This window comes from Gouania willdenowi, chromosome 14, assembly GCF_900634775.1.
Source record: "Gouania willdenowi chromosome 14, fGouWil2.1, whole genome shotgun sequence".
Lineage (NCBI taxonomy): Eukaryota > Metazoa > Chordata > Actinopteri > Blenniiformes > Gobiesocidae > Gouania > Gouania willdenowi.
Genome location: NC_041057.1, coordinates 26,086,302 through 26,106,457, shown reverse-complemented (window position 1 = coordinate 26,106,457; position 20,156 = coordinate 26,086,302). Strand labels below are relative to the sequence as shown.

At 39.2% G+C, this 20,156-nt stretch overlaps 1 protein-coding gene across 1 annotated transcript in view; it reads right to left on the bottom strand.

Annotated features, from left to right (window-relative positions):
• Positions 1-1,325: 1,325 nt before the first annotated feature.
• wscd1b (WSC domain containing 1b) overlaps positions 1,326-20,156 on the bottom strand; it is a 37,535-nt gene continuing 18,704 nt past the window's right edge. The window contains exons 3-9 of the mRNA XM_028467330.1: positions 13,995-14,109; positions 12,891-13,075; positions 6,307-6,428; positions 5,611-5,788; positions 5,085-5,249; positions 4,805-5,005; positions 1,326-2,156 (exon numbers count right to left, since the gene is read on the bottom strand). Coding sequence (XP_028323131.1) covers positions 1,804-2,156; positions 4,805-5,005; positions 5,085-5,249; positions 5,611-5,788; positions 6,307-6,428; positions 12,891-13,075; positions 13,995-14,109 — 1,319 coding nt within the window. The 3' untranslated portion in view covers positions 1,326-1,803. The remainder of the gene's footprint in view (positions 2,157-4,804; positions 5,006-5,084; positions 5,250-5,610; positions 5,789-6,306; positions 6,429-12,890; positions 13,076-13,994; positions 14,110-20,156) is intronic.

Genomic DNA, 20,156 nt, shown 5'->3' with positions numbered 1-20,156 from the left:
TCTTCTTGTAAAATGCTTGGGCTTACACAAGTTCTGGTTCATAATGATTCTCTTTTTTATCGCCACGGAGATGATTGCAAAGGTGGATTATGGGGGAGGGCAGAAGCTTATTAAAGTTCCACAAAGTGATGAATGCTTCCATTTCCTCCAGTTTCTTCAAGATGGTTTGTATTTTTGTGCAATTTAAATTGATATAGACTATGACCTATGAGTGAACAACGTGAATTGGTGGTTTTAATAGTTCATGACATTTCAATTCTCTTACTTTCTTTCAGTTATGGACACATTCAGCTTTCAGTCTCAACTCTTCACAGAGGGTGGACTTATCCTCATGAAATATTGAAAATGCTGTTATTTGCATTGACCAGCTTACATAAGTCAGACCCTTTGATAAGCAATATTCTAATGAAAGTGAGAGCATGTACATTGTTCCATATTGTTACATGTTTTGGAAATTGTTTTCTAATTGTGGTGCATGTTTTGAAATAAATGTATTTCAGAAAATCATTGCCTCTTAAATGTTTATTTGCCAAGGAATTTCTAAAAGTTAAAAACAAAACGTTTTTTTTAGTATTATTTACAAATAACTCTTATGTAGTTAAAAGAAGAAAAAAAACTCTTGGAGAGTTAATATTTAGACTAAAACTGAGTTAGTGTTACTAAGTGTTAAATTGTTAACTCCAGACAGATTTAGTATTCGACACTTAATTAGAGTTAAGGTACCAACTCTCTAAAAAGAGTTAAATTAACACTCCCTGGTGTGGACCCATATAGACACTTTACAAGTGTTGAAATCAAATCTGACAGTGTTAATTTGGGCATGCTGGATTTGCTGTGTAGATTGTCTTATGAATTTATTGGTATCGTCATCATCATCATTTTAATGAAGTTCAAAGCTTTACACACCTAAGCACATGGCTTAGGCGTGTGAAGCATACAATCACCTTTCCAACATTTTAAGAAGCAAAATAAAAATTTGATGGCATTTGTCTGCTTACTCCTGGAAATGTTGGTATTTACCAGCAGGGGGCCCTGTTCTGTCAGTGGATAAGAGGAATAATTAAAATGGATCTGCAGTTTCCCCCTATCTCAGTTCATCACTGAGTGTTTGCTTTCATTGTGCTGCTGTTTGTGTTCACAGGCTGAACACTGGGGACCCGTGATTGGAAATGTTCTGACGAAGTGCTCACAGCTGAATACACAAACCTGCTGCGGCTCCATCCTCACCAGGATTCAGTTAAACTCTGCATGTCAAGCCAGTGCGCTCTGTCTTGATCTCATCCAAATGAACATGTCTAATTAAGTGAAATGCACACAGACAATGGTTGAGTTCACAAACCTTTAAAGGAATTTAAACAAAGAACACCCTGAATACAAGTCCACAGAATCCTTTATAATCCAGGAAGTTTCAGTATTATCATCTGTGTGAGTTGGACCAGTTATTTTCTACTGCTCTGCTATAGATGTGAGGCCATGACAAACCCATGTAGTTTCCAAAGTGAATTAATAAAGAGCTGCAGAATCCTGGATTTACACTCTCAAATTTGTGCAGTAAGAAACTTTGGAGATAATCCAAACTCTGTGGGCCAACAAATCATTCAAAATCCTCTCTGAGTGTATGTCGGATTTGCAGCTCTCAGAGAGTCGCTTCCAACACTGAAGCTTTCATCACTCGTCACTGCTGGATTTCATGCTGAATGGTCATGTTTTTCAAGTGACCTCTGATGCTTTCCCATAACTTCTCTACAGAGAAACTGTCTTATCAGAGAGCCAGGATGAAGCCGACACTAGCATTCAATGTTGTCATCTGGGGAGGTATTCTTCTGGAATTCCACTAAAGTTTCTTCTCTTCAGATCCTGGTCAACAGTATGAATGAAGGAGTCAATCATGTCCCTCATGTCAGGAGTGAATGGGTCAAAGGAGGGTTGCTGAGTCCCTGAGCGTTTGAAATGTCCATCTTGGTTGGTCTGCGCACACAGCAGCCTTTCCTCGGTTATGGTGACATTCAGGAAAGTGGTGATAAGACGGAGCTGAGGGAGCAGATCCTTCTGCAGCTCCTCATAATGCACAACAAGCAGCTGGGGACCAAACTTTAACCAGCTCACAGCGTGGGACGCCCACCAGGGGGCGTAGCTGGAGACAAACTCTGGCCATTCTGCAAGAAGAAGAGGATATGGGTCAGGGTTTGTCACAGCTGGTAACATTACTACAAATACATTAGGGATGAAGAGGTTAATAGAAGATCAAAAAAGCAATTTTACACTTGTATAGCCTCACAGCCAGGGTTAAATATTGTCAGAACACCTACACGGGTCAGCTCGCTGAAACTATAGCCACAAGCTGCACTCTGAGCTGTGGATTGCCTGCAGGGAGCAGGTCATTTGTTCTCAAAACACTGCTGTGAAATAGGTTCCTTTTAAAATACCATTTAAAGCCTGAAATACCACAGGTCCTCAGCCTGTGATCACACCAGCTTTACCTGAAACAAATACCCACATACATAAAGCTGGCTGTGTTTAAATGCCAAGTGAAAAAGGTGTATTATGTAAAATAATCAGTGTTTGGCGGTAACCCATCGTCACTTTTGACAGTAACTGGTACTGTAACGCAATATTTTTCTAAAGAAATAACGCCATTACTGCTACAATATGGTGCGTTTGTTCGTTACTTTGCTAGCTGCAGTGTACTTCCTGTTTACAGTGGCACTACATATTTTTGCGGGATGCCGTGCCAAACACAGTAAAACAGAAGAAGAAGAAGCATTGCCAGCGTGTTTCTGTTTACATGACGTGCACCAATCATGGCGAGTCAATGCAAGAGCAGGACGAGCTTCTCAGAGTAGAAATACGCGCATTATTTTTGTCTCCAAAAGATGCATCAGTGAAGCTAAGCTAACGCTGTGGCTGGATTTTAACGGACTGTGACTGTTATCCAGGAACAGGTCAGCCAAACTATTGCACGGTATGTTGTTGTAAATATGCAGCCTGTCACTACTGCTGAGTCACTGCTAACAGCAGCTCATTAACCTGATATGTTTTTTTTTTCCTTTTCTTTTCTTTTCTTTTTTCCTGATATGTTTAGCATTGTGTAGCTGAGAAAAATGCTGTGAATTAGTTTTTCCACATTTATTTTTATAAACATTTTCAACAGCAGAATGTGCACCTGGAATACGCACAGCTTACTTTACATTACTGTGCTAAGGCTGAAAAATTACCGTTTTAATTTTGGAGCAGCTGTTTTGTGCTTTATTGATCAACAGTGGATTATTATATTATTACAGCACTGATATGAAGCTGTATGGACACAAATTACCCAAAATAAATAATACATTCTTTAATTCTAAGTAACTCAAAAGTTACTTTTTCCAGTAACGCATTACTTTTTGGTGTACTTAATCAAAATAGTAACTGAGTTACTTTGTGAATGAAGTAACTAGTAATGGTAACTAGTTACTTTTTTCAGTAACTAACACAACACTGAAAATAATCAATCCAATAATCTGTCATCTTCTTTTCTAACTTGATGTGAGCTCATTCCTGTGACGCTGTAGTCTATTCCAGCTCTCAGCACAAGTAGAGGTAAACACATCATTTCATTTATTTCAAATGAAGTAAAATTGTACAAATATCCAATACTGAGCCACCACAATGCAAAAACTATAATGTGGTGAAAAAGAATGTGTTTATAAAATGAGCCAGTTATTTTTCTAAAGTTACAATGAAGGACTAAAACTTTTTCATATCATATATGAAAGATAATATTTGTAATTCTGTCTACCTCCTATTACTTGTCTACAGATATTGCAGACAAGAACAAAATTCTGCCATCTACAGCCATCATATGTTTCCACAATACTTGAGAAATACTCTTTATTTTTGCATTTAGCAACACCTAAACCAACACCAATTCACAACCAATTGCAGGGTTTCTAACCCAAAGTGGAGTGACACAAATGGCAATTTTGTGCTGCCTGTTGTGCACTGCTGTGAACCCTTTATTCATGAACACATATGGCTCACCCAGAGAGTGTTAATAAGCTCACTCAAATCAGAATCAGCAGCTGAGTCCCGCACTGAGTTCAGTTGTTAAAACAAAAACTAAAAGATTCATACCGTTTCATTCACTCATTTTCATTTGTTCTACAAACAAACAAAAGCCCTTAGTCACTGGAGTTCAACTAAAGCTGCAGTATGTATGTTATTTGGTCAAAAATCCATAATAACCTTTCAGCATATTGTAATTCAAAGTGTTCTGAGAGGACACTGGACCACTATGCCTTTTCTTGGCTCTATATTCAAGCTTTTGAAATCAAGAAGCAGGACGCTCTTATGACAAACATAGAGCTGTTTTCGGTGTTACTATTTGCTGTTTGGCAGATTTATCACTGGGGGCTTTTGAGAGAAAAGTTGGTAAGAAGAGTTGGAAAGTCACCAGATTTAGCAACAAAGTCACTGCAAATAGCTCGACAATCATCTGCATTCACGAGGATCCCAGTGGATTCAAAACAAGGAGTGTGGTTGTTTCCATTCCAGTCTCACAATTCAACTTACTGCACCTTTAATCTTTGTTGTTAAATGAAAGTTAATCACATTCATTGATTTTAATAGATTAGATATTGCAATAAGGGAATTATTGGAATGGGATGGATGGATGAACAGATGAAAACAAGGGTAGATGGATTGATGGATGAACAGATAAATGGATTTATGGATCGACAGATGTTTGGATGGATGGATGGAAGCATGGATGAACAGATGGTTGGATAGATGGATGAATAAATCTCCAGATGGTTGGATGGATTACCTGTACTCTTCCACTGTGCATCAGAGGCGTGTCCCAAATGTCCAGCACACTTGCGGTTGAACTCGGCCATCAAAGAGCGGTAAGGGTTTCTAATCAGTAGAACAGCCGAGTCGAACATCTTTATCTCTTTCTGACCACTTTCATGAGTCTTCACACAGATGCTGCGACCGCTCTTCCAGTAGTCCTTCTCTCCTTTGAAGCCTGGTACCAATGAATAAATGAATGAGTAATGGTGTGCTGCGATGCTATACTGCACCAAGTCTTCACACATCTACTGTACCTCTGTTGTAAAGTGTGCCATCGAAATAGAAGCTCCCAGTGTAGTAGCCGGTCACGAGCTCGATGAGGTGACGTACCCAGGTGTTGCCTGCACCGGGAAAACTAGAGAGTGCCACCAGGGAGCTCCTTCTCTGAGGCAGAAACATCCTCTCTTTGCACCTTGAGTCTGAAAATACAGAATAAGTGCAGCACGACTGAATCAATTGGGCCATAGATGTCAGGACAGTTGGGATGCTTTCATGTGTAATTTATTTTTTTCAATTCAAACACTGGCACTGGCAGCTAGTAGCTGTTAATAGATTATATTTTATGGCATTGCATAGATAAACAACAATCTTAATTATTCATATTTATTCATAGCTATCCAATGGTAGTTTTTAATGACATGTCTATTTCAGTTGGGTATTTTAATCAATTTAAATCACAAATGTACACAGCATAAACAAAAAGCAACTGCCAAAGCATCAAAGATCAAAATAACCAAATGAAACATTATTTTTTTCTTTACATCTGTGCAGGTGTCTCACCCAGCACAGGTGTGTGGTAGACCTGATAGTGGCTCTGCTCTGTGGATTTAGAGGTGATGGTGTGGTTCCCAGTGACGTCCTTCCCACACTGTTGGGTGTCAGACTGGTTGAAGCTGAAAAGTGATGATGTCCACGTACAGAAACAGTGGGGCTTCTTGAATACTGCCAGAGGGAGCTCCTGCAAAGCCAAAGCAAAAATGTTCTCTTTGCTACTTTGTGACTCATCGCCCACATTGTTCTCCTTGCACTGCAGCCGAGGGGAACGTGTCAACTTGGTTAAGTCTGCATCAGATCCGTGCTATTTGATCTTGTAAAATTAGGAGGCCAAAACACTATGAATGAAAGCATTGCAGACATGAGGTATATTTCTTTAGGGAAACATTATGCATGAACGCAAAAAAACACATCACTCTGTGATAATTTATCTCTCTGCAGTGACCATAAGATGGTGGGTAATATTTCCACTGCTCGTTTTCCTGTTTTTCAGCAGAGATGCAGCTGCATGCTGTGAAATATCATCTAATTCTCATTACAGTCACGTTAAACCTTAAATATTCAGTGAAGTCTGAGAAGCTCTGGGCTTCTGAATGTGATCTCTTGGGAGACACAGCAGCTTCCCAACATCCATTCGCCCCTCACTCTGAGAAAAGGAGACAAATGGAGTGATTAGACTCTGTAATTTCAAAATGTTCAAACCTTGTCGGTGCAGGTCTCGATGCAGGAATGCGTGGTGAGGTTGGGCTGGAAGGTGTAGATGGGGAACGTGGAGACAATGTTTTTCAACAACCTGAAGCAGCCACGGTAATGAAGATTTCTGACTGCAGAGGAAAAACACGAATGAGGACGGAGGGTGTTTCCTGCACTTACCAGCAATAAGAAGCTTGTTTTTTTCCCACATGATCAAAGACAATTTATTCCAGTATGTGTAAACCAAAAGCTCTGAGCAGAGGAGTAATTATTTCCCTGCACTTGACTAAATTCTAATACATATTTTCTATTTAACTGCCAATCTCCTGAGACACTGAAGCTTAATAAACATTAATTATGTTTATGATTATGTGTTCTTTTACAACAGAAAGACAGTGTTTTTAGATGGGGATTGAATGCTTTATATAACTATAAAGAAGTATGATTATGGTGGGAAATCATGGATAATACATAATTAGGACAGTTTAACTTGTTGTAAATATTATGGACAATAGTATAACATACAGTGATTTCCTCGGAGCCGAGCTGTTTCTTTTTTAGAGAACTATTGGCACCTTGGGAGGCATGATTAAATGTGTGAAAACTACAAACAGCACTGTAACTAGTCTGTGGAGTAACATTTCAATATGACGATGCAGCTTTGTAGAGTCCTGGAAAAAAATGAAAAATAGATCTGATATGGTATTTTTTCTTAATGTTTCATTAAAATTGAAGATCAAATGTTTTTATCGGTATATCACTAAAACAGAGAGCAGGGTTTTCTACACTTGTAAAAACATGTTCACCTCTTTGAATTCATTGTTTTCACTCATGATTAATGCCTTATTAAAAACATGCTTACAATTGAAATGCTAATCAAGGCATTTGGGGCCGATGCTACGAAGCTACATTTCCTCTTATCGCATTAACTTCCGGGATTTACTACGTAGCTGCCTAACGTCTTACAGAGCCATATCACCTTGGTAACTTAGGCCGAACACCTAATCTGGCCGAGACCAGGTTTTGTTCTGGTTAGGATCTGAGCGAGTACTAAAGTCCCGCCTCCTGATCAATCAGTTCTCTTTGAAAACGACCTGTCTAATAAAAGGAGGATCATTATGAACACGTCTCTGTATGGATCTGATCTGATGCTGACAGGAGAGAAACTATTTGTCCTTTCATTTACCCCAATGACATCCTATAGGAAACATAGAGAAACCTATGCTAGCCTAACTACTAGATGGCATTACTCTGGCACGAAGCACAACTGTTAGAAACCTTGGGGTTCTATTTGATCAGGACTTATCCTTCAACTCTCACATAAAACAAACTTCAAGAACTGCCTTCTTTCATCTCCGTAACATTGCTAAAATCAGATCTATCCTGTCTCAGGGCGACGCCAAAAAGCTAGTCCATGCTTTTGTTACCTCTAGACTGGATTATTGTAATTCTCTTTTAGCAGGATGCCCGAGCAAGTCGCTTAAGACACTTCAGCTGGTTCAAAATGCTGCAGCACGTGTACTGACTAAAACTAGGAGAAGAGATCACATTACTCCTGTATTAGCCTCTCTGCATTGGCTTCCCATAAAATATAGAATAGAATTCAAGATTCTTCTTCTCACTTATAAAGCCCTAAATGGACAGGCACCAGTCTATCTCAAGGAGCTTGTAGTGCCATACAATCCCCCCAGAACACTACGCTCTCAAAATGCTGGACTACTCGTTGTTCCATTTGTCTCTAAAAGTAGTATAGGAGGAAGAGCTTTTAGTTATCAGGCCCCACTTCTCTGGAACCATCTACCAACCACGGTTCGGGGGGCAGACACCCTCTCTACCTTTAAGGTTAGGCTCAAAACATTCCTCTTTGGTAAAGCTTTTAGTTAGGAACCAGCTCATAGCTCATAGTTAAGATGCAATAGGCATAGACTGCCGGGGGGGTCTGGCATGCTCGGTTGGAGAGAGGTTGGAGAGGGCGTTAAGAGAGAGGTCATTTAGGCTAGAGAGGGACCGGAGAGGGTCCCATTCCTCTCTCAAACACTCCCTCTATGTCTGCTTCTTCCCTTGTGTGTTTGCTCCTGTACTCCTTCTGGCTTTTGTCTTGCAGGTCCGTGGGATCCTCAGTGTGGAGTTACAGAGACTCAACAACTCTGTCTCCACCCTCTCCTCTGCACACACCCAACACAGCATAACGTGGATGGCTGTTCATCATAGGAATGGGATCCACACAAGGTTCCTGCTGCTTAACAGAAGGTTTTCCTTACCGCCATGATGAATTCATGTTGGGTGTGGGATACATATGTATGTGTATATACGTATATATGCACATGTGTGTATCCATAAAATGAAGAGTCCGTCCTTAAGACTGCTCTACTGTAAAGTGCCTTGAGATACCATTGGTTATGATTTGGCGCTATACAAATAAAGATTGATATAGATTTTTATCTGATGGACTGAACTGCATTAGTCAGCTGATAAAACCTGCGTACAACGAGTGTTTTCAGACCAATAAATGAATAAATTAATTAATTAATTCATTCATTCATGTATTCTGTGTTGATGCAGAGAGCCTCAGTCCTATAAGATAATATAAAATATAAACATATTCCACCTTATGATGTAGGCTGATCTGTATGAACGCAGCATCAGAGCCACGGACAAGCTAAAAGTGAAAGTGAGTGTTTATTCTCTATTTATAATCTCACAAATCCTGCATTGATCCATCTTCTGCTTTTACTGCAAAAAGAGCGTTGTCTGGATTATGGATTTTAATTTTTCTTATTTCTAAAGAATTATTACTTAATTCTGACGTAAGCTGCTCTACAGAGTTTATCAGTGATTGTGATTGGTCAGACGCTGCAATCTCCTCCTGGCTACAGCGCACATTCAGCCAGGCTGAGATCAACTTGCCTTAGTGTGTTGTAATCAAGATTCGTAGTACAGCTTCTGTCTGATGGAGAATGTTTAGTTAGGTGAAGCCCGCTAACGGAGAAAAAACAAGTATTACTCCTCTTACTGACAGGCTCCCTAACAGTGACCGCCCTCCTCTTCCTTCCCTCGACGCTCTGACTGCTGACACCAAGAAAACACACAATTTCTCAACGAAGCCTCACACTTCTGATGCAACAGAGAAAAGTGAGCGGGCTCTCATTCCATTTTGTTTATCAACAGCACATTGTACATGATGCACTATACTGACAATAGGATAGATACATCTTCATATAAAGACCATCATCCTGTCAGCGATAGTAATGATTACTCAAAATAAAGAGCTGGACCTCCTTCTTCTCTTGCAGCCAACACTAGGACAGAACTGCCTGTCATTGTCGCTGGTCTATGACACTCAGCATCATGTCTGCTTGTTCCAGCTGACCTTAAGTCACAAAAAATATTGTCAATTGGGTGCTGTGCTATACAGCAGTAAACAGAGCATTTGTTTGTGACTATTTTTTTTTACATTTGGATTGTAATGTAATCAGGTTGTAAAACAATCAGGCCACAGATATTTTTCTCTATCTTCCCATGGATCGAACAAGACAACTGCGTAGCTAAACAACCACATTGTGCAGCCTAACAAATGAGCATTGATGCTGTGGGATGATGTAGAGAGAAGCCCAGTGACGGGAGTGAAGCAACTGGCTCTGCATCGTGTGAGCCTTCCAGGTGCACATCAGACACATGTAACAACTGACATAGCAATGATGCAAAGATCTGTCACTTTAGACATTGGGTGAAGAAACGTTGACACGTGTGAAATTGAGGCGAGCAACGAGACCGAACCCTAACGACAGCTCTGAGCATCAGGCTTGTGATGTTAAATTGGTTATGCATCAATTTCAAGGTAATTTCATTATCATGCTAAAAATTAAAATTATTCAAAAGTAAAACATTTAGAACTTTTCTTTTCAATTTTTAAAAGTAAAACAAAATCACAATACATTATACTTCAAAATGTCTATAAAAACAGGTGAATGTTTTTTCCATTACTGTACATGTTATATCAATCATTTAAATGAAATTTATAATCCTATTAAAGAGAGTGATTTGTGATGTCATAACAAAAAAGATTAAAAACATTCATACTTTTAATAGAACCTTATTTCAAACAGTTTTTTTATAGTATCAGATATAAAGCATGACCTTCATTATACAGTTTTTACTGATGATGTGTTGGAATACTTTTCCTCTTACTTTGCTAATTTAAATTCAACCATTTCACCACACGAGCTTTATGTTAATTCACAGGTTTACGAAAATTTGCAGTTGCTTCATATGCACATTTGTAAACTATTTTCTCTCACTCTTTTAAACTTTGTCATGTTTCAAAAGCATTGCTCAGCAATAAACTATTTCAGGACTCAGGCTGGGTGACATGGACCAAAATTAACATCTTAATATTTTTTTCCAAAACGGCGCTAAACAATATAAATCTCAATATAGATATGTTTATTCCATTATTGTCTTACTAGATTATTATTCTCTCAACATGTAACAATTTTGGCTTTGTCTCTCACTAGGGACAGCATATGTGAGTACATTCTTTTGTGTGGCTTGTTTTAGGGCAGGTCCGTTTGCAGCACGCAGGTCTAGGGGTGCACGTAGGAAAATCCATTTCTACAACTGAGTTAGGGAGTGAGTGAGAGTGGGGCCTTTTTGCTGAGACAGTGCAGAGCATAGTTTGTGTGAGAATCAGGAAAGGGAAAAGTAACAAAAGCAATCACTCCCATAACTAGTATTTTAATGCAAAATAAACGTTTGAATAAAATGATATTGTTATAGTCAATATTTTCATTTTTTATATGGCCTACAACAGATGAATCATGAATCTCCATAGATCACCCAGGCCTATTCAGGACCCAACGATGGGCATCATTGCCAAGCCTGTTCATAAAACCACCCGTGGGACATTTTTAAACTCCCATTGATTGAGTAAATTGAAAGCTTTATTTCAAATTATTTCATTGACTTTATTTTTTATGCAGCTGGTTAAAATAATTACCTCCATGATTTCAGTTTGACAGCCTGTTTGGTAAAAGAAAATTGCCTGCTCACCTAAAGTTTGCACTGTATGTACTGTTTAATTATTATTATTATTTTTTAACAAAATTTAACATTTCATAAACCTATTGAGATAAACGTATTGAGACAAATTTGAGATACATTTTTCTGTTTTCAGACAAAAACTACGTGTTTGGTAAGGATGTCCTTACCTTGCTTTTCTATGCTGACACTTCAGCCTATATCAGAGCTGTCAAAACGCAGTCACCGCTTTCTGGTGTGACGCGTCTAAAAACAGCTTATCGAGCCGGGGAGCTTTAGTATGAAACATCCGTGTCCATTTTCCGTCCTCGCGCCGCCTACAAAGAATGCTGTTCCAGGTGTGTGAGAGCGAGTATGCTCCCTCATCCCTATTGCCGGCCCAATAAGCTGTTTTTAGACGCATCATTCCAGAAAGCAGTGACTGCGTTTTGTGAGAGTAAAAATGTTCCCTCATCCCTGTTGATATTGAAGCGCCGCTTCCTGATCTCGATGGTTTCTTTGAGCCAGCGTTTGTGTTTATTTCCTTTCTGTCCCAATTATTTTTGTGTCGTCCCAATCCATGACATGATTTTCTTCACGCACAAAGACAAGATAGAAGAACATAATATATATGAAATTCCATGCATGTCATGGCAACACACATATATAGGAGAAACAGGAAGAATGTTTAATACAAGGAAAAATGAACATCGGATGAGTAAAGAAACGGCACAAAAGGAAAATCTCAGGTCTGCAATATTAGACCACTGCAGAACAGAAAATCACGTTATGGATTGAAACAACACAACAATAATTGGGACAGAAGGAAACAAACACAAACGCTGGATCAAAGAAGCCATCAAGATCAGGAAGCGGAGCTTTAACATCAACAGGGATGATAGAATATTTTTACTCTCCCACACCTGGGACTCTCTTCTCCAGAAACCATCGGGGGACAGGGGGCGCGGCCAGCCTGACAGAACTGTCAAGTTGGCCACGCCCAGAAAGAACTCATAAGGACACATCAAATCGATCAGCAGACGACTCTGGCAGGTCAGAGATGTCAGGACATCAAAGTGAATACCCTGAAATAAATGAATAAATGATCCCTCAACACATATAGTTTCTGTCTGAAAAAAAAAGGTATTTAAACGATTAACAAAAAGAATACATGAGCAACGCAATCGACCAATTAAAAGTTGTTGCTTGCATATCTCGCTTCTTTAGTTTGTTTCATATCATGACATATTGCATCTGTTCCGCTGATTAGCTACAAAAAAGCTACATTGTGAGTAGCTTGGTTAAAGTATAAAGCTACTTATAACTCCATAGAAGATACTTGCACATGTACAGTATGATCGACATTAGATCAAGTATGCTCTCCTCTCTCTTTCACACTAATACACAGACGCTAACAGAGCTGCGCACATTTTTGCTATTTTTCTCCATTTATAGGATTTTAGGTTTACTTAATTCATTTCTCTTCCTTCTGTCTGAGCAGACCGCCTCAGAGCGGCCTGCACAAAAAATAAATAGTTCAGCAGAGCAGTGTCCTGCCCCATGGGAGACTGACTCACATTTTCTGTGGCCTGGCAGTTGCTCCTCCACTTTGTAAATGGAGAGTCGACCCACGCCACCGCAGGGAGAACCTCTCTCACCTCGACACACCAGACTACAGTCCTCCTCCGGGGCTCGAGAGCTACTGATCCGGTTCCCACAATGACACTCAGCTCCGTACTCCAGCCCAGCAAACTGGTACCCACTAACCACACAAACATAAAAACAACACAGTAATTGCACTGGCCAATGGCGATCAATAACCTCAAGCTATTGCCTGCAGGCTAAGCCTTCCCAGGGGACCTGAGGTAACATTTCAAAATGATCGGTTAACTCACACTTACCTGGATTAAATCTACAGTCTGCCTTGTCCCATCTGCCAGAATCTTCTGCCCTGACTGTCAAACCTGACGTCTGGCTGAACCTCAGTCACCTGTGATCTGTGCTTTACATATCAAAGATGTAGTGAGTGTGACTCATCCTTTTATATCCATTCATCCTGCTCTTGGGGAACGAGATCTCATCAAAGCTGACCTTTTCATGTATGTCCTTTGAAGTTTCTCCATATATTGCCTTGACATTTTACTTTTTGTAATTGGCTGGCTTAGGTAATGAGCACAGAAGGCTCCCATGTGTGAATGTGCACGTGTGTGCTCAGAGGTGCTGTAGGATGTAAGTGCCAACCTTTGGGCTGACTGCATCCATCTGCTGTTCAGTTTCTTTGGCCTCATGGCTGATGGAAAGGAATAATTCTGTCTGCTTTTCACTACTTTGCAGAATGCTGCAAATTCCAGCTCACACCATCCCCATAATGACACCTTCACAACACAGCGAGAGAAAATGCTTGCTGATTTATTCAACGCCTGCTGTAGTCAGCTCATTAAGCTTTCCAACACACACTCCTCCCTCCTTCCTTCTTCAGCAACAGATCAAGCTTGCAGCTCTCTCTCTCTCTCTCTCTCTCTCTCTCTCTCTTCGTCCTCATCTTTTACTGTCATCCAGCCACCTGGCACTCAGCAAGCTCCACACACGGGGCATTCAGAGGAGACTGGGATCCACAGCATTTACTCACACAGCGAGCTTTCTGTGGTCCCGCCACCGGAACCCCAACCCAAAAGTGTTACCTTTCCGAACAGGTGTCTTGACACAGAGAACTGGTCATTTTGCGCAGGTCGTATAGGATGGTTCCTCCCAGGGCTCGGTCACTGGCATTATGCAGAAAACATCCGATGTAGGTTCCTGAACAAGAGACATATGATTTAATTACGCTGCTAAATGGCTTAGTGAAGACATCAGCTGTGTAAATGTATTCTTTGTTAGGCAAGTAATGAAGAAAATGACAGTAAATCAAATGATAGCTTCAGGAAAATTGTAAATCAAAAGTGCTAGAGATTCAGGATTTCTTTTTATAAATTTGAATACACCCAAAAGTGATGTTAAAAATGTATTAACAGCTGTCATCTGGCATTCAAGGAAACAGGTTTCATTTTATATGGCAATTAAAAAAATTGCCTACCATTACTCAATCGGATTGCTACACCATTAATTATTTGCTGTTCTACAAAAACAAGTTTAATTTACTTTTTTATATATATTTTCATATCATACCTGACTTTACATTTATTCACCTCATATTTGGTTCTGAGTTTGAATAAATGTGCTTATGACAGAAAGTCTGACTTTTACGCTTCTGAAGGATTGGCTATATTGGGCTTCTTTCTTGCTCTTAATTCAATCCACAGGATCCTGAACGCGTCAAGAGGATGTCAGATTATCTACTACTACTTTCTCCATCTTATGAAAACACTTTAGTAACATGCATTCTTTTGTATATATATAAATTACAAACAAGTTATTTGACATTCTTTTTAGTAAATACATTACACTACTATAACAGGTAACATTGAAAATCAGTTTTATTGCAAAGCAGATGACAATGTTCCATAGTACCAAAAACAGTTTGTTGTTTGCATAAATAATAGCCATATTTTAAAGGCCAAAACTGTTTAGAAGTGCCTGAAGAATTGTACTTACAGCAAAATTAGTCAAATAGTTCATATATAATGATGGTGCTGTCATTTCTCTTAATCCAGTTAAATCTATTAGGGTTTATTTACTAGTACCATAGTTATCTTAACTAAGTGAGCTTGGTATAAGTAGATACAAACATGCTGTAAAAGCAAAAGTATTTCTTTCTTTTCTTTTGATCACAGTGACATGAGGAAGCTCGGTAGCTAGCGACCGAAACTTGACCTAAAATGAAAATAGATCAATAATATTAAAGCTTCCAACTAAAAACCCTGAAAGGCAAAAGTGCCATTATATAAATATTGCAAACCTCAAGGTTAATCACTCAAATTCTCTTGTGAACGTGATAATTCAGTAAACTTTAAAATGGGTAATGGACACGTTTGATTTTCTTTCCTTGAAGTGGCTTCTTCTCTCAATCAAGAATCTTCTTTGGTTTGGAACTGAAGAAGCCTCTTGATTTGGACCTGATTTGAAAATGAAACAGGCTTGCTTTGTTCTTCCCTTGGCACCCCTTTAACAGTAGCACTGCCAAAGCAGTCTTTGCATAATAGCTTACTTACAGTAATTATACACAGTAAGACATATTGTACGCCATAATACCCAGCTAATTTATAACATGGCAAAGTTGAATTTATCTTCTCAATATATGCTCATTATGACATTACTGTAAACCTATTTACTCATAGAACATTGAAAATCATTTATGCATAATGGGCTACAAAACACCAATTTGAATTAAATTGCGCCTCTCAGGGCACCAAATAACGGCGCCTTTTTTGCGTTCTCTGATCGGAAGGTAAGAGCAAACCAAATTACTGCTGCAATATGTACACTAAAGAAAGGAGGAGGAATTTTGTCTTCTTCATAGGCATTTTTCATGTTCTGTTTCTTGTAGGCTACAGTTGTGCTTGTAGCGCAGATGCTTGGAGTCTTCTTCACCTGGTTTCTTGTGTTAATTTTCATCATCATTTGCAAAATTGAATTCAGCTTGAAATAGTGATGTCATAGTGATGTTATTAAAAGTCGATAACTTCCCAGGGAATTCCAAGGTAACAAATGTACAGCCCGCCACTGTCTTTGATGTTTGAATATCACACAATGTGTATATCACACTACTCTGCCGAAAAGTCCTTATGTAGGGGGTAGCTGATGCATTACACTATTGAAAATGTACATATTTGTTCCCTATAGTGGTATATATTAACGTTAAGCAAGATAGTGTTACTGAGCGCAGTGCATGGTAGAGATGTCGACAGTCCGTGTCCATTTTCTGTCCTTGCGCCGCCTACAAAGGCAGATTATGAGTTTTTTCGTCTTAATATGTTTCATATTGGCTGTGTTGGCAAGGGAGCATATTTTTATTTGATGTTGCTATTTCCACATCACCACTTAGAGTAAAGCCTAAAAACACTGTGTACAAATGTTTGTTACATTTTTACCATTAAGCCTAAAAATGCACCATTGAAAATACTTGACTGACATATTTTTTCTACAGCACCCCCTGTTGGTGAGTTTGTACCATTATGTGTGAATGATTATGGTACCATGATCCAGATCACTGATCCAGATAAAAGCGATTATCTGCAAAGCAGATATTTGGTGCCTGTTTTCATTATATTTTGATTTTGCAAAATGCATTATTCCTAGTCTGATGATGTCATCGCTCACTACAATCGGCCGGAGCACAAGCAAGGATTGTATGAGGTGGAGGGAACGGACTGTGCTGCAAAATACCTTCAATTAAGAGCAAGAAAGAAAGTTTCCAAACAGAATATGAAACCTGGTCATTTTAAAAGGGTAATATGAACAAATCTGAATATTAGCAGGAGAAACATAATATTGGAGACTCTGTGAGAAAGCCATGGGGGAAATAAAAAGAAACATCCATTTGTTCTTAGAACCCTACAATTTCCCTAAACTCGCCTGTTTTCCAGAGTTTTAGCCCTCTGAAAAGTCACTTTCATGACGCTTAAAAAAACAGGCTGTTTTGGGGCCTACATGCATATGTATGAGTGGTCATGTCTGTAGACTTCATGCCTCGCTCTTGGAGAGGGCTTGGCTTGCACTAATAATATACTGCTTCTATGTTTGGGATTCCAACAGCTTTATTACCATAAAGATTGTTTTTTGATATCCACACACTGCACATTACAGTACAACACATGGCTATTTAAGCAGCTATTGTGATTGTGAGTTTGACAAATGCTGCTACAGGGTGTGTTTTTCGAACTAAATGGGCCAATAATATCACATGAACACAAACAACCAATCAGCGTTAAAGAAGCACGGACAATCGCCCGTTACAGAGCATCCGTCTCTCACTCTCTGAGTGACAGCTGTCAAAATCTGCCGTGTTTCAGCAACAAGAACAGCGCAAGATCACCGCTAATTTAGCCACAAAGGTCACTAAACTTTCAGAACACAAAAACCCACAAATACAAAATATTTACAAACTTTTACACATATAACATAAGGTCACAACTCATCTAATGAATCAGCAGCAGAGCAGAAAATGAAAATAAAAATGTGCGCTTACCTTGTATTTGTCAAAATAGCCAAAAAAAAAAAAAAAAAAAAAACATCCATGGAGAACTTTGTATCCTCGCATGCAACTTTTTAACATTTTTAACTGGCAAGGCCTGCCTTGTCTTACATAAGCCAAGAGTCTTCCTCATGTCCGCTGGCTAGGTGCAGGACAGGTGCTGCTAGTTGCTAAGCTAACTGCTACTGTGCTGCTGCTGCTTCCACAGCAACAACCTTTACCCAGAGCTGCTAAGCATCACCATTTGAGTGTGACAGTCACGCAGTTTGACCCATTCTTACACCACACGCCACACTTGACATTTCTCACGCTTATATTTCCCCATTCAATACTCTATTTTTTTCATGATAATGAACTTTTGTCTTCGCGGCTTGCCACAGTTCGAGTAACTGATAAACTGATTGACTGACTGAGATAACCAATGCCAGACCAATCCATGTCTCCTTTGTGCCTAAATCAAACCAATCACGGCAGGCATCACACAATAATAAACAAATCAGAAGCAACGTAAGGCGGGTCTTGATGAGCCGTCTCCTATCTTTCTCACACAACACACGCCGAGTCAGTCATGCTCTCAGAAAGAAAGTTTCTAGAGGACAGACGCCGTCTGAGACGGTATGTAACTACCCAATTTTGTTCACTGTTTATACTGCTGTGTGTGTGTTATAGTGTTAGTTTACTCGTCTAAAAAACTAAAATTTTGTGTGTGTCTCTCTTACTCAGGTGTGTGTGTCTGCGCTAGATATTAAAACTCTTATTCAGCTACTACCAGTGTTATGAACACTGCTAGTAGCTGAATTGCCCTTGTAGGTTATATCAGCATAAATACATAGTAAATGAAACAAATGCCTTGTCTAATCTAATGTTCATTTGAACTGTTCATTTGATTATTTTTGTGTGTAATAGTGTATTTCTATGGACCTTGAGTCTGCTGCTAAGACATTCCTTCAATCAAAAATCACTTGATGTTAGAATGTTTTTTTTTTTTTTACATTATTTGCTTTTTAATTACTTTCTTTCTGTTGCAGACAAGAAGAGCTGAGGTAAAGGTAGCACTGCCTTGGGCCACAGTGTTTTAAGTGGGAGCCCCTGCCTCTGTCATCAAGGCATCAAAATCTGCAACAAACACCTACAATGTAAGACATGTCCCCAGCTAAATGATGGAAAGTTGGTTGAAATCAAATATTGACAAATAAATGTATTTTGTCAAAATTCTTGTTCTTCTGGTTAATCAAAACTAGCATTAGGAGGCCACAGTGCAGGGAGAGGACATCAGTCTTAAGGTATAAATCAGCATTAAAACAGGCCCAAAGCTATGTTAAAAAGGCCACATTTCTTTTGCATCCTGTCACTAAAGTCTGAAACTTGGCAGCACTGCTTTACTTGTAGCAGGTTCACGTATTGGCTTAAAAAAGCTCTTTTTTAGCCATTTTCTACCGTCTTCAGCGCTGACCGAGAAACCATCAACTGTTTATCACCGGAGCACAGCTGATACTGTGGATAGAGGATGGATACCCGACCGAACCCTGACGGGACCCGACGGCACAGGACGGGTCGGGTTTGGACAGATATATAGAACTGGTGTTCGGGTTCGGTCACATAGTGTCGTTTGCATGCAGCGTTCTTCCTTTCCTGCTGCAGCAGCTGTAGCCCTGAAGAATGAACTTATCTGTAACAGTGAGAGCTGTGATCCGCGGTGCAGGGAGAATGGAGTAGAGGACAATTATAAAGGAATACACTGTTGAAACATTCCTTTTTCTGCACAAAAACATGGATTATCCTTATCTTTGATACATTAATTATGTAAATAGATCAGATAGGTCTCTGGCGTGCCCGTTTGTTTCACTTTTGCTTGTTACCCATGTGCTGATCTGATGTTGACATTAACAGTTGTTTGTTAATAAAATCTGTGCTTACCACTAAAACAAACGTAACAAGGGAAAACTTGTATTTGCAAGGCAAATACGGATTTGGCAATTGAAAATTGAAAACATTGGCAAAATTGACCAACTATATCTGGATTTGTTAACAGTTTGTTCTTTTTACTAATGAAATTGAAAGTAATAATGCAGGTAAAACAGAAGACTGATCTTGACTTTAAATATGACCTTGAGCAAAAGTCAAGGTCACATTGAAAGGAAATGTTCAATGGTACCAGTCTGAGCACTGTATCTCAATTTGTGGCCAAGTTATAGGGAATTTTTTTATTTTTTTTGGTTTTGGATGAGCTTTGCCGTCCTGAGAGCGTTGAGCTCTCACTTTGTTCTGGCATCCAGAGTCCTTTTCTGAGAAGTTCTTGGTCGTAAATATGACCTAGAGCGAAGGTCAAGGTCACACATTAAAAGGAAATGTTGTTCAATGGTACCAGTGGCCAAGTTATAATGAACTTTGACCCCTACCGATCTTTTTAATGGTAGGTCGTACAGCTTCGGTCCAATTAAATAAAATACTTGGTTATGAGCTTTTCATAAATGAAAGCATGAAACTTGTACAATAAATATTAGTAGAGATATGGAACACTTTGGTTTTTTACACTTAACGCAACCTTGATCTTGATATTTTGGCTCCAAATAAGGTCGATTACACATCCTTGACATTGTTCCAATGAGATGACATACATGTCATTAGTGCTGCATTAATAGCCAAGGAGGAGTTTCACGACAAAAAAGTTGCGGGAAAAAAAAAAAAAAATTAGGCAAGACCCGTATTCGTT